At 44.3% G+C, this 15296-nt stretch overlaps 2 protein-coding genes across 5 annotated transcripts in view; both read right to left on the bottom strand.

The window, feature by feature from the left end:
• The window catches only part of MTF1 (metal regulatory transcription factor 1), a 42599-nt gene extending 32022 nt beyond the window's left edge, over positions 1–10577 (bottom strand). For both annotated transcript variants that reach the window (XM_066269606.1, XM_066269607.1), the window contains exons 1-2: positions 10497–10577; positions 8449–8907 (exon numbers count right to left, since the gene is read on the bottom strand). In XM_066269606.1, coding sequence (XP_066125703.1) covers positions 8449–8856 — 408 coding nt within the window. In that variant the 5' untranslated portion in view covers positions 8857–8907; positions 10497–10577. The remainder of the gene's footprint in view (positions 1–8448; positions 8908–10496) is intronic.
• A 1076-nt stretch (positions 10578–11653) lies between these two features.
• INPP5B (inositol polyphosphate-5-phosphatase B) overlaps positions 11654–15296 on the bottom strand; it is a 64370-nt gene continuing 60727 nt past the window's right edge. For all 3 annotated transcript variants that reach the window (XM_066269601.1, XM_066269604.1, XM_066269605.1), the window contains 4 exons: positions 14355–14448; positions 13894–14021; positions 12760–12871; positions 11654–12507 (listed from right to left, as the gene is read on the bottom strand). In XM_066269601.1, the coding sequence (XP_066125698.1) occupies positions 12392–12507; positions 12760–12871; positions 13894–14021; positions 14355–14448 (450 nt within the window). In that variant the 3' untranslated portion in view covers positions 11654–12391. The remainder of the gene's footprint in view (positions 12508–12759; positions 12872–13893; positions 14022–14354; positions 14449–15296) is intronic.

Here is a 15296-nt window from a genome sequence, read left to right as displayed (position 1 = left end):
CTACTATGTACTGTACACGACGCTCAATGTTTTATGCTTGGAGTGTTGTATATTTATATATGAATAAGTATCATTTCATCTTCACAAAATGCAACTAATATTTTTATTTCAATTTAAAAAAATTGGTAACAGAGCAACTAGCCTCAGGCCACACAGTATATACCAAAACAAAGATAGAACCTCAATCTAAATTATCCCTATGCAAATCACAGAAGAAACAATTTTAACAAGCTTGTTTTAAATAACAGAAAGACATGAAAACATGAGTTCTTTCTCCAATATTCTACAATAGCAAAATTTTAGCAATACCCAGCTGGTACAGCCCATATGAAATGTGAATGTGAGACCTGTTACTCCTGCAACACCTTGCTGGAAAACCACTATGTACACAAAACAACCCTTGTCCCTTTTCCAGGCCAGCAGCCCCAGGGAGGGAACTGCTGGTGACTGGAGAGGTATGTAACACATGCAGGCATGCAGGGGACAGGGAAAGTGCTCCCAGCTCCGGATTCCTACACCTTGCACATACAACCTCTAGCAGACTCCATACCAGATCCCAAGCCCTCAGGGCGGGAGCTATTTCTTTCTTGACATTTGACAAAAGTAGAAATCAATCAGTTAAAGCTTGTGGAAAGAATGAATGGATCCTTAACACTAGAATTTCAAGCTAAAACAGCCTCTGTCTGTCCTACTTCTGAATGGCAAGCCGTGGGAGTTTTAAGGGAACTGGTAAAGAAACAGAATGGTAATATGCAAAGACTGAAAGTGGGTGGTTACCCCCTGGGAAAGTCAGTAGGTCCTTGTTCCACAGCCTGAGGGACTGATAATGAGGAATGAGATTGGAAGTAGGTCTCCCAAAAAGGATCCAAACACTGAAGTCAAATTTTCTCCCTTACTCTTATATTTAAAATTTGTCACACTGAAAGAAATGTCTCCTCTTGCCACTAACCAATATAAACAAGCAGCCTAAGACATAAAGCATCACTGTGTTTCTTGGTAGAAAAAGATATTCCTTCTCAATCAATGCACTGGAATACTTTGGAATGCGAAGAACATCATTTGGTACAGAATTGCTGGCTTTCTTCATACTTCTTAGCCAACTATTTCAGCACAAAAGTGACCAGGTCAGTTAGCCACAGGGGCGGGGAGGCTGGCGGAGACAGTGCTATAACAGGTGGAGTGTACAATATGTTTACCAGTGTGTTTCAAACACAGATGGATGAATAGGTAACTAAACAGTCCTGGCAGGTGCTCAGGAAGGGACACAGATGCAAGTTTGGAAAACTATAAACTGCATGAACCAACTAAAGGAAACACAACTTCTTAGAAACATGGATCCCTGGTCGGATGGCTCAGTTGGTTAGAGCATCGTCCCAAAGTGTATAGCTTGCTGGTTCGATCCCCGGTCAGGGCAAATACAGGAACAGACAGAACTTCCTGTCTGTCTCCCTTCCTCTTTTTCTAAAATCAATAAAATAAACATTTAAAAAGAAATCTGGAGTAGAAAGACATTAAAGGAGCAACTCTTACAAATGCTGATCTAAAATGACAACATTTTGACTGGAAATTTTTCAAAACTAGCAAATCAACAAACAGTAGTAAAACAGCAAGTATAAGAATAAGATATATGAAATTGGAGTCAGAATGACCAGTGTCCCTATGGAAGTAAGAGACGGTATCTGTAGCAAGATTTTTTTTTTCTTAAATGAGCAGTGGGGAGATAGACAAACTCCCACATGCGCCCAACCAGGATCCACCTGGCAAGCCCGCTAGGGGGCGATGCTCTGCCCATCTGGGACCATTGCTTCATTGTAACTGAAGCTATTTTAGTGCCTGAGGTGAGGCCATGGTGCCATCCTCAGGGCCCGGGCCAACTCGCTCCAGTGGAGCCTTGGCTGTGGGAAGGGAAGAGAGAGACAGAGAGAAGGGAAAGTGGGAAGGGTGGAGAAGTAGATGGGTGCTTCTCCTGTGTACCCTCACCAGGAATCAAACCCAGGACTTCCACATGCGGGGCCGACTGGCCAGGACCCTGTAGCATGATTCTTTTTTTTTTTTTCTTTTTATTTATTCATTTTAGAGGAGAGAGAAAGAGACAGAGAGAGAGAGACAAAGAGGAGAGAGAGACAGGGGGGAGGAGCTGGAAGCATCAACTCCCATATGTGCCTTGACCAGGCAAGCCCAGGGTTTCGAACCGGGACCTCAGCATTTCCAGGTCGACACTTTATCCACTGCGCCACCACAGGTCAGGCCTGTAGCATGATTCTTATTGGCTTATTTTTGCAAAAAGGCAAGCATGAGGAAAAAAACAATGACATGCCCCCATGAGCTGCTTAGTGACGGGGACACATTCTGAGAAATGCATTCTTAGGCAAGTCCTTTGTTGTCAAACATCATAGAGGTGCACAAACCCAGATGGTCTAGTTCACTGCACATGTAGGCTCAATGGTATAGCCTATTACTCCTAGGCTACAAGCCTATACAGCATGTTACTGTACAAACAACATGAGATTAAATCAAGCAAGAGAAAGTGATGCAATCAGGAGACACGGTAAACATGAGGTGTGTGAGGCTGCTACCAGCCTAATGCAGCATACTGTCTTACAGCAAACTTTTCTTCTAGTAGAAAGACTACCCTAATGATAAAACTATAGTAAATACATAAACCAGTAACATAGTCGTTTATTATCATTGTCAAGTACTATGTACTGTATATATCAGTGTACGTGTTGTATTTTTTTTTTTTTTTTTGTATTTTTTTTCTAAAGCTGGAAACGGGGAGAGACAGTCAGACACCCGCATGTGCCCGACCGGGATCCACCCGGCACGCCCACCAGGGGGCAATGCTCTGCCCCTCCGGGGCGTCGCTCTGCCGCGACCAGAGCCACTCTAGCGCCTGGGGCAGAGGCCAAGGAGCCATCCCCAGCGCCCGGGCCATCTTTGCTCCAATGGAGCCTTGGCTGCGGGAGGGGAAGAGAGAGACAGAGAGGAAGGAGGGGGGGTGAAGAAGCAAATGGGCACTTCTCCTATGTGCCCTGGCCGGGAATCGAACCCGGGTCCCCCGCACGCCAGGCCGACGCTCTACCGCTGAGCCAACCGGCCAGGGCCATGCTGTACTTTTATACGACTGGCAGTGCAGGTTTGTTTACTGAGGCAACACCACAAACAGGTGAGTAATGCATTGCACTAGAACGTTGCCACAGCCAGGGTATCACTAGACAACAGGAATTTTTCGGCTCCATTATAATCTTATGGAACCGCCACTGTATATGGGTCTGTTGTTGATAGGTCCGTCTTGACAAAAACATTGTTATGCAGCACATGACTATTAACTAGTGAGCGAACTACACACTATAGAAAGCAATGGAACAATCAGGGGTAAACAGAAAATTCAGGCTAAAATCTGACTGAGAAAATAAGCTGCTTAAAAAGCCAAGAAGACTAACTAGTTTTCAAATGATCTGACTTCTCAAGAGTAACACCTGGGCAAGGGAGATAGAGAAAAAGACTAAGTTTAAAACAAGAGGGAAGGGGAAGTAAAGAAATCCTGAAGAGTGTTATGAAACAGCCATAAACACTGGCCTCTCTGGGCCAATTAAATGGATTTAAATGTCCCCCCCAAAAGAAATAAAGTAACTATTAAAGCAAAAGCCAAGGTAAGATGGTGCTTCAGGAAGGCAAGTCTCCTGAATGCTCAGTCATTCAGCAAGATTTTAAAGGACTAAAAGCCACTGCTCCTCTCTCAATCCCCAACCAAGCCCACATCTACTGTTTTCAAAAATGATTTATAGAATCTTCCACATAGGTCTCATAGATAGAATGAAAAAATATGGTGGGAGGAAAGTCCAGAGAGCTAAATCCATAGCCGACTGAACAAGATGCTCCTAGCACCTTTGACCTTGTCCTACTCAACATGATTATCAATGACCTGAGACGTGAACAGTGAATCAGGCTTGCAAGTAGTACAAAGTGGGAAAGTGACAGCTAATATCCCCGATTGCATAATCATACTCTCCCTACCACGTCCTCTTCTGCCTAGTTCAGCATATCCCAAAACAGACCCTGGAAGTGACACTGAAAACTGGTTTCCCAAGTTCAAAACATTTGGAGAATTCTGCCTTTCCTTCCTTCTTGGTTATTAGCACATCAAAACTCTGAGAAACCCTGCAACAAACAAACATCTGTCCTGATTTAACTTAACGTTTCCCTAACATTTATTCTTGAAACACTTTCACTAGTAATAATAAACATAGGTCCTAAACTATGTCATATTTTCTGTGCTAAAAAATGATTCAATTCCCTTGAGTTTCTATACTCTTCTTCTTCCAACTACAATAGTAAGACAAAAAACAAAAAACTTGACACTTTCTGCCTCCTGTTTCACCACCCACTCACTTCATCATTCAAAATCTGGCTTCAGCCCCCAGTACTCTACTGAAAGTCTTCTCGTGACTTGATCAACTTCACTTCACAAATAGCAGAACTAACGGCTTCTCTTAGGCTGCTCAAGGGTCACACAGAAATATTCACACGTCTCGAAACTATCTTCCCTCAGTTTCCGCAACACTATATTTCACCCATCTCTTTAAGTGATCTATGGTTCCTCTTTCTCTTTCTAACCCTTAAATTCTCATGTCAACTCTTCTCCCTTGAGTAAGCAGCCTACAGTTTGAACTACTGCCCTTTCATGGATCCACAGTTCTAATCCCAAGCCATTTCTTTGACTTCAGATTCACATTACCAATGGGCTTCTCAACTTGGTCACTTTACTTTTCTCCAAGGACTATGTATTCAACATACTCTAACCGAGTGGTCGGCAAACTCATTAGTCAACAGAGCCAAATATCAACAGTACAATGATTGAAATTTCTTTTGAGAGGCAAATTTTTTAAACTTAAACTATATAGGTAGGAACACTCCTTATCGAGGTAGCATCCACACGTGGTATTTTGTGGAAGAGCAAGGGGCCAAAGAGCCACATGTGGCTCGCAAGCCGCAGTTTGTTGACCAGGGCTCTAACCAAACTCATCAATTTCCCCACCAAACTTTCTCCTCTTCTTGTCTTCTCAGCCTGTTAATGGAATTGCCATTCCTGAGGGTGAGAGGGACAGCAGAGTGAGCTGCTTTTTCCTCAGCATACACACAGCTCTATGAATATGCCTCTGTTAAGAACCTATCCCAGTTGACTCTAATCACTTAGCTTGCTACCTAGACTTGAAGTTCTGTCAATCATCTGTGTGGCCCCTGTGCTAAGAAACAGAAGAAACTCAACACACTTGGAAAATTGGATAAATCCTTTGAATCATAGCCAATTCATAGTTCATTCTTCATACTCTAAAAACATATCAAGTTTCCTTATGCTTCAAGAAAACCTCTGCATCAGCTTGGGACACTAAGGACCCAGGTCAAAACCCTGAGGTCACCAGCTTGAGTACAGGCTCACCAGCTTGAGTGCAGGGTCACCGGCTTGAGTGTGGGATCACAGACATGATCCCATGGTCTCTGGCTTGAGCCCAAGGTCACTGGCTTGAGCAAGGGGTCACTGGCTTGGCTGGAGCCCCTCAGTCAAGGCACATATGAGAAAACAAACAATGAACAACTAAGGTGCCGCAACTATGAGTTGATGCTTCTCATCTCTCTCCCTTCCTATCTGTCTGTGCCTGTCTGTCTGTCTCCCTTTCTGTCTGTCTGTCCCCTCCCACCTCTCTTGCAAAAAAAATAAAAAAAGAAAAGCTCTGGCTTTTTCCACATACAACGCCACTATCCTTCAGACTCAAATGAAATCCAAAACCCAAACTATAACTATCTCCTAACTGGGCAATCCAGCTATTACTGCTACCAGGGCAATCCTTCTAAAAGGCGACTCTAACCACATCACTCCTTGAATCAGATACCTTCAATAGTTTCCTACCAGTTCCAGAATAAAGTCCAAATCCCTTAGCATGCTATCACTGCCTTCCTAGTCCGGATCTCTACTATCTTTTCATCTTTATTTTCTACTCCTCCCTATGTTTTCTTTTCTTTTCTTTTCTTTTCTTTTCTTTTCTTTTCTTTTTTTTACAGAGACAGAGCAAGAGTCAGAGAGAGGGATAGACAGGGACAGACAGACAGGAACAGAGAGATGAGAAGCATCAATCATTAGTTTTTTCGTTGCGCGTTGCAACACCTTAGTTGTTTATTGATTGCTTTCTCATATGTGCCTTGACTGCGAGTCTTCAGCAGACTGAGTAACCCCTTGCTTGAGCCAGCAACCTTGGGCTCAAGCTGGTGAGCTTTTCTTGCTCAAGCTGGTGACTCGGGGTCTCGAACCTGGTCTTCCGCATTCCAGTCCGGCGCTCTATCCACTGTGCCACCGCGTGGTCAGGCCCTATGTTTTAATCCAGAGATAGGCACACTAGGGGGCCAAATCCAGTCCACTGTCCATTTTGTATATTAAGCTTTATTGGAACATAGCCAATTGATATTTTGGGCAACATAATTTTCTGTTGTAGGGGGCTGTTCTATGCATTATAGGATGTTTAACAGGGTCTTTGGCCTCTACCAACTATATTCTAGTAGAACTTGCTCCATGTGACAACCAAAAATGTCTCCAGACATTGCCAAATGTCTCCTGGCGATAGAATTGCCCCAATTAACTATTATTCTAGAGGTTTCCAAGTATAAGCTGAGAGTCTGATGTTGTTACTAATAAAATAGAGGCTATATAGTAATTGTAGTACAGTGTCCAGATTAAGAGATAAGTATTACACAGTATTCAGTACTAGCAGATTTACACTTGTGAGATTGTGCTCAATTATGAATTTTAAGAGAAATTTGGAACACCAGAATTCATACAATCAAAGGTGACAAGGCTGATGAGAAACAGGATAAAAATGTCCTAAGAGGGATATTTAAATAAATGGAGGTGTGTAGCCTGTACAGGAGAAAATGAAGAGAAATTCATGATCTTTAAATATTTGATGGGTTGTCCCTTGAAAGGAAGGTTTAGGTTTTTTTTGTTGTTGTTGTTTTTTCTTCTGAAGCTGGAAACGGGGAGACAGACAGACTCCCGCATGCGCCCGACCGGGATCCACCCGGCACGCCCACCAGGGGCGACGCTCTGCCCACCAGGGGGCGATGCTCTGCCCCTCCGGGGCGTCGCTCTGCGGCGACCAGAGCCACTCTAGCGCCTGGGGCAGAGGCCAAGGAGCCACCCCAGCGCCCGGGCCATCTTTGCTCCAACGGAGCCTTGGCTGCGGGAGGGGAAGAGAGAGACAGAGAGGAAGGAGGGGGTGGGGGGTGGAGAAGCAAATGGGCGCTTCTCCTGTGTGCCCTGGCCGGGAATCGAACCCGGGTCCCCCGCACACCAGGCCGACGCTCTACCGCTGAGCCAACCGGCCAGGGCCTTGAAAGGAAGGTTTAACTTGCTGTTGTTCAGGAAGGCAGAACTAGAAAGAGCGGGCAGCAACTTCAGGAAGGCAGATTTGGCTCTGTACAAGTAGAAGCTTTCTAACAATCAGAGCTGGCCAACAAATCTATTAGGCTGAGCTGCGAAACACTGTGCTCTTGTCATTCTGGAAGTGTTTAGGCAGAAGCCAGGTGAACTGATGTCAGAGATGCTACAGAGATTCATTCCTGCAAGGGGTAGGGAGGTAGGATAAGATGGTCTCTCTAGGGCTCCTTCCAGCTCTGAGATCCTAAGGCTAGCAAAAGAGAAGCCACATGCCATAAACAATAAAATTCCCCCGTTTTAAGACCTTAATTACAAGAAAAGGGAAAATAATTTTGTCAAACAATTTACCGTATGTCTATTTGGTAACATTTACATTTAGTCACTGGCATTGCAACTACCAGTAAAATATTTTTCTCTAATTGACCTTCAATTGGTTCCTGGACAATGTATGTCATTACCTTTAAACCACGGCTTTTATTCTGCTAATAATCACCACTAGTATGTTTTATAGTTTTCAAAGCATTGTGACACGCATTACCTTATGAATACTTATTTTAGATAACCTGCTCTCATTTAGTGTCTCTTGCTTGAATTTCTTATAAAAGAAAGCTAGCCTTTATTACTCATTAAACAGTCACTAAAACATTCACTAAAAAAGCATATTCTAGCAGATACTAATCTCCAAAACAAATGATTTATATACGACCCAGAGGTAAGCCAAATCTAGTCATTTCAGCATCAGAAATACAGATTTACCTCAGTGAAATTTCTATTTTACTTATGGTTTGGGAAGGAAAATTTGAAAAATTATAGTTTCCCCAAATTTCACTGTACCCTTACGAACCAAACATTCCAGAAAGCAGTCATAATAAAATGTGAAGCGTACGCATTATTGACAAGCCAAGCCACTGTAGGTCCTAATTCCAGGGACTTCTTTACGTCCCAAGCTAAAACGGACAAGAATTGTGTAAGCACTTTCCCCAAAGCCAAACTGAGCCCTCACCCACTGCTTTACTTACTTCTTTACGTTTCGTTTCTGGACATTCCGACTGCAGAGTGAGGGTTGCACCTTCGATATTTCTTGGCATGGGTGTGGAACCAGGGTTTATTGTTAAATGAATCTGATCTGGTGAGATAATGTGTTGCACATAACCCTGGGACATTGCTTCATGATCTATTAGATGAAAGCCCTCTTCACCCCCTACTAGAAAAGGCAAGTGTTCTCCGCACTGTCCATCGTCATCTTCATCCTCCAAAGTGCCAGGGTCCTGCTCAATAAGAACAGTTGTCCTATCATAAACAGTTCCAGATGAGGAAGGCACCAGTCCGTTTTTATCCACAAACCTGAGCATCTTGTCATCGGGGGTCAGCTCATCTTCCTCCGCCTCAAAGTAGATGATGTTGTTGTCTGGACTGTGTTCCCCCATGGTTTAATTGTGCTCAACCCAATTGTGAGAAATGGAAAGGTAAAGGCCTATCTGCAACAGAACAGAGCCAGAGTTAGAGCCATAGCCAGGACCTCAGGACCTTCTCAGCAACCAAGGGGCTCTTTTTACCTTATACATGAAAACTCATCTTCCCTGGGAATAATTTTTTAAGTTTTACTTTGAAACCATTAAGTCACTTGAAAATGCCTTTTTTAAAAAACACGAAGTAATAAGTAGCAGTTCACAAGGCCTTCCAAATGTGCCTTACTTACTGCCAAACAATTTGAAGGTTGGTCAAAATACCTAAAAGGGATAAAGCGACAAACTGCTTCAAGTCTGAGTTGCTATAAAAGTAAGGAAACCCTACTCAAATATAGCCCTCAATCAGACCAGGAGGCCATGCAGTCTATGGTGTAAGAACAGAATTTTGGAAGCAGGGTCACCTACCTACAAATTCCATCTTTACCATTTTCTACTTGGGGAACTTATCTGTGTCTCATTTTTCTTATGTGTAAGGTGGGCCTGGTAACTCCTGTTCTCTCAAAGTTGTGTGGAGTAAAAGAGATAATGCACATTAAAGCAACAGTAGAGGAAACAAGTGTGAGTTTGTTCCCTCCTTCCTAGAACAGATGTTTCAGCTTCTGGGTAGAAGGGCTCATCCCTAATCAGGCATATCTAATGAGAATCATTTCATCCGTTTATCTCCTAAAACAATCTGGTATTCAACAGAATTCATGCTTTTATAATGTGCGCTCTGCAGTGAGGGAATAATGAGTCTTATTTTTGTGTCTACTGCCCCTAGCACGGTACACTAACACTAGGAGTTCAGGAGATGTCAGCTAAATGAATGAAAGATCTGCAAATATACTCTCTTGGGAAGATATGCTCGCTTGGGAAAAATACCAAATTTGAAGCTTTCCTGTTTTGAAACAGTGATTCTTGATTTACCTGCAAACAGAGGTTCTACAAAAGTGGGTTTGGCAGGCAGAACAGAGAATTAAAAAATAAGCACATCACTTTTTGTTTTCAGTCTGGATTTGCACTTTATCTTTCTCTTCTGCCCTGGATCAGAAAGTGAACCTTTTAAGTAGTGGGGCGGCTAAAGAGGAAGATAGTTACCAGAGACAGGCCAAGGGATCAGATCCGGGAAGAACCCGCCCGACCCCTTGCTTTGGCTTATGCAACCCTGTAGATGCACATTTCGCTGCATCTGCGAGGAGAGAGAAGAGCACGGGGGCCCTACAGGGCTGCCCAGGCACCAGCGGTGGCAACGCGGAGACCAACTGTCCGAAACAAACAAGACCAGGAGGTTCGAGGTGGGCAAACGAGGAGTGCAAACAGAGCACTCCTGAGAGGAGGCTGAGAAGGGAACCTGTCTGGGATAGCTCCCAGCCTCGGCTACACGGAAAAATCTGAAGACAGCCTGGGGGGCTCCAAACCTGACGAAGAGGGGCAGGGTCCGGGTCTCCATGGAAACCGGAGAGGGGGCTGGATACCCATCCCCATGGAAACGGAGGAGGGGTGGGGTCCCTATGGTGAACGGACTGGGGTCTCTACTGGAAAATGCTTCAGGAGGGAGCCTAAGTCCCACACCCCCAGGAAAGTCCCCAGCCCAGGCCGCGTCTAGTTTCGCCTTTTACCTCGGCGGCTCCCGGCAACGGCGGCAGCGGCAGCTTCTCCCCTCCCCAGCGGCACCATGATTGCCCCCACCTTCCCTGAACGTCACTTCCGCTTCCGCTTTCCGGAGGAAAGAGGAGATACCGGTTCCTCCTCTCCCTGGCGCTTCTGGTTGGTTTACGGGGTGTGGGGGCTGAGCTCGAGGCTCCAATTGGCGAGCGAGAGAGGCGGGGCAGCGGGAGACGTAGCCCGGCAGTGAGTTCGACCGGCTCCGGGAAGCGCACGCCGCGTTGGTAGCCCGGCGGGAGCCGGCATCACTTCTGCGGCACTAGACGCCTGGGGAGGGGATCGAACCCCTTCACTAATCCAAAGTAGCTTCAGTTCCGCTTCAGCTGGACGCCTTCGCCATAACCGCAACGGAAAGGTCTAGTTAGGCATCCGAATTCCGCAGGGACCCACAGGGGGAGCATGAAGAACTGTGACACTCCCGCCATTTCTCTTTATGTGGCCCCAACTTCCCCTCATCACCCATCAAAGTTAATGAAGGTAGTAGGGTCTGAGAAAGAAAGATTGAACCCAAATGGCAGAACTAGGGAGCATTGCAAGCCCAGCCAGGGCACGCCACTGCCTCTTCCCCCTCGCGTAAGCTCATAAGCGCAATTCCCTCACACGCCCGCCCAGCTGTCACAACTTTTTTCCTGCAGAAGATTTTCGGCTCCCAACCGGACTCGCGCCGGGCCAGTCAACGCCACCTGCTGGTCATTCCCTTTCTTTAACCGTTCACACTGTCATTCTACTGGCCAGTATCTAAATCCCACTTTACACTTCCAAGTAATGGTCTTCCAGGGCCCAAGTGACTTTGTGCCTTCATTATGCTCCTGTCTTTTCTACAATAAATCCCTAGAAGATCTAGCTGTTAGAACCTGCCAGTGGCCACCTCCTGCTTTTCCCCTAAGCTCCTTCTATGTGATACTCAAAGTGCAACAACCCCCAGAAAATAATTAGATCATGGGTCAAAGGGTTCAGGCCATGCCAGTACCACTTCTTGCTTGAAAAATGTGAATAGTGACTGTAACCACCAGATGCCAGGCAAATATCTGGTCCCTGGCTTGCTGCCCTGATGCTTAAGCTGCAAAGATCCAGCTGCAGAGAGCTGCCCCTTGAGATATAAACATACAACCACTGTTAAAAATACATTTATCATTAAAATATATTACACATGAGAGGATGCATCATTTACAGTTTGGAGGGTTTGCTGGCCCATAAAATCCCACTTCTTTAACCAGAATACCAATTTCTTCTGTATTTTCATTTTCAAGCCACTGTATTGACCTCAGAGGCTGACTGGCCAACCCCAGAGTTGTGCCATATCTGTGTAGGAGATGGGATAGGGTTTGCATATGCAAATACACATGTCCTCAGACAACGTGCTAGAAGCATCTGGGGTGGCTGTGACCTGTTTGTCCAGCAGCTGCCACTTTGCATTCTTGCTGTCCAATTCATTCTCCCTTCAGTTCCAAAGTATGTTCAAATATCTGATCATGGGAAGCTCAGCCCAGGCTTGGGGGGGGGGGTGCTGACTATGCCCTGGAGGCAGGCTGAATGAGCACAAGAAGTACAGTTAAACATTTTTTAAATTATAAAAAATAGAGATCTATCTGTGTTAAATTAACTAAAGCTGAACATGGAATGTCAGTTTCATTGTGGTGGATTTCTCCTCATGGCCCCACAACTCACAGCAGCACTCAGTGTAATAGCCATGGCGGTGGGGTGGGGAATGGCCTGGCCTCAGGAAACAGGCAGTTACTACTCTTGCTTCCAAGTTGGCTTCAAATCCTCTAAAGGCCATTCTTGAGCTGAAACAGGTGGGACTAGTAATTGGCAGCCTCAGGTAAAAAAGGAGAAGAGACAAAGAGGCTCAGGGTGAGTTGCAGAGGAACTGGTGAATAAATTCTTGAGCCTTCTTCTTCTCTGCCATTTCAAGCTTTTGGTGACCAGCTGGGTTTCGAAGCAGTAAGCTGCCAAATATGCTAGCTGCATTAAAAACACAGAAAACAAATTATTCAGCAAAACAACGTACTACTTAGTCTTTGTGTTATTAGGGACTGGGGACGGGTGCCCAGAAGCAAATTTTCTGCTTTAAAAACTACTATTTGAATGTAAATTCTTCCCAGAGCTTGAAATTTTAGTTTCATTACAGTGGACTTAGGACCTTTCTCAACCACATTTCTCATAATGAGTCTCTTAGTCTGCAGAGATGCTTTCCACAAACATTTGGCTGCTTACCTAAAATGTTCTCATCCAAATGATTTTTTCCTGAATTTTTCAGTAATTCTTGCAAAAATGCCATCAAGTAGTGGAAGACATTTTTGTGGAAGGTGGGGAGAGTAGATATGACCTAAAGGAGGAAGAATTGAGATTTGTCTTCATTCATTCAATTATCTGCCAAGTGTGCTATATTCAAGAATTGGGTAGCAGATCCAAGAACATGGGTAAGATTTTGCACAGAAAACCTGGATCACAAGTGCCAAGAGAAGCATAGACCGAGTGCTACATAAATTTAGGGGTCAGACTTCTAACTATGTGCTCTCTAAAGACTTAAGGGAATAGAAGACATTTCAGTTGGGTCTTGAATAAAAGACAAAATTGGACTTGCAGAGGTAAGGACTAGGGTATTCAAGGCAAAAGAAAGTAAAAAAAAAAGTCAAGCGGAAAACAGTGAGAAAAGGAGTCAGAACACATTGCGAGAAGTCACTGTTGACAGGAGAATAACTAAACAGGTGCTAAGCTTGGACAGGATCAGGCGAGAATTCAGTGGGTACCCAGCTATCTGCATATCAGAATCAGTTAGGAAGCTTATACACAGTATCTTCCCAAAGAGATTTTGATTCAGTGGATGTGGGGTGAGGCTCAAGGACCTGTATTATTAACAGGTTTTCTAGTTTATTCTGCTATGACCTGTTTGATATGTGAGCAGCTAGAGTAGATCGTAGAAAGTCTTGACTATTTAAGAAAATCATTAATTTGCAATGGGAAGGCAAGTATGGTTTTTGACCAACAGTAATATGATGAGAGCTTCAAAACACAATCTAATGGCAGTATACAAAATCCGAACCAAGAAAAGTGAAACGTGAAGGGAAGAAAAAGATGCGTACTAGATCAAGGGGACTAGGTTTGTGGGAGGTAAGAAGTGGAGGAGTTAGAAATGACTCAGGTTTCTGGGTTGAGTCACTGCAATTAAGCAGTGATGCCATTAAAAGAACAAAGGGACATAAGAAGAAAAACAAGTTTGAGAAGGAAAGAGATAAGAGCTGAGTTTCTATGACACTGTATGTGACAGGCTATGACCATTGTTCCTTCAGGCCCCATGAAGCCTGAGGCTACAACATATGTACACTGATGCTCAACGCTTCCCCTCACCTGTTTGCTGGCTGTGTAGTTGCCAGAACACTCCAAGCAGTTATGGTAGGCGCTGTAACAGATGATGGGCTCTGGCAGGCTCTCCAGGAAAAGCAGTAAGGCTTCCGCAACGGAATGATTGCTAGCGGCTTTTGGCCTATTGTTAAGGAACAGCTGATATTGCTGCCCATGGTGAGGAAAAGGCTGGGGGTGGGGGGCACATGCCAGAGTGCTGTCTGCCTGATATCTTGAAGGGGCCAAGCTGTCTTTCAGCTAAGTTGGGCCCTCCTAAGTTCCTACTCTGTACATTGGTTGCTTAAAGTTGTAAAGTCTTCTCTACTCAAACTTCAAACAAGAAAAATGTGATAATTGATGCAATATCTGATTTTGAGCGTTATAATGGTATTCTTCTTCTCACCTCCCTTACACGCATGTGCGTGCGCGCGCACACACACACACACACACACACACACAAAGGATACAGAGGGTATCGAGGGTATCACTCATTCCAGTATCCAAATAGTCCCTGATTTGCTCAAATTCCGACCTCAGGCCTGGCTGTTGAAACAGATCTTCCTGCAAAAGGAAAGAAAGTCAGTCACAAAGTACTTATATTCTCAGAAAAATCAGCAATAATTTCTTGACCTAGAAATATAATTGCCAGCAAAGAACAAAAAGAAGCAATGCAGTGAGGCCTTTGGGTCACCCTGTAGACAATCTGACTTAGGCTGGAGTAGCTAATTCATCTCACAGGCCTTGCCAGGCAGGCTCCCACTAGATCAATACGACTTCTATTATGAAAATATGGGGAGAACACACTATACATAACTAGAAAAATCTGAAGAAATTACATCATTGAGAAGATGAAGAAAGCTAAAAGTCAGCTCAGGGCTTTATTAAAACAAGACTACAGCAATAAAGGTATTTCCAGTAGTCCCGGGGGATGTTATAGTCACTTGTTTTATAAAATGACTTAATACCATCCACTATGTTAATAATAATCATATCATATGTATTGCTCAAAAGTTACACTTGAAAAGCACTCTGTAGAGAAGGTAGAAGAGCATGGTACTTAAGAATGTGACTTCTATAGCCATACTCCCTGGGTTCAAATCCCAATCCTGCCCATTTATCAGCTTGGGGACCTTGACCAAGTTATTTAACTTTTCTGAGAACTAAATGAGACAATGCTGTAAAATACTTATTACATTGTAACAATAAATATAAAGGGAAAAAGTGAAAAGAGAGAATATCATAAGAAAATATAAGGTCTCCCAGGGACCAATAGAAATGAATCACTGAAAGTGGCCCATCTGACCTCATGAAGCTTGCCCAAGTCACTCTAGAAATCAGGCTCCAACTCATGGCCTAGGAATTCCGTCTGGTCTGCTGCCTCTGTCTGGCTTGTCAACAAGTTATTCCCT

The sequence above is a fragment of the Saccopteryx bilineata genome, chromosome 3 (assembly GCF_036850765.1).
Source record: "Saccopteryx bilineata isolate mSacBil1 chromosome 3, mSacBil1_pri_phased_curated, whole genome shotgun sequence".
NCBI classification, from domain to species: domain Eukaryota; kingdom Metazoa; phylum Chordata; class Mammalia; order Chiroptera; family Emballonuridae; genus Saccopteryx; species Saccopteryx bilineata.
Note: the sequence above shows the minus strand (reverse complement) of the source record. Positions and strands in the feature narration are given on the sequence as shown.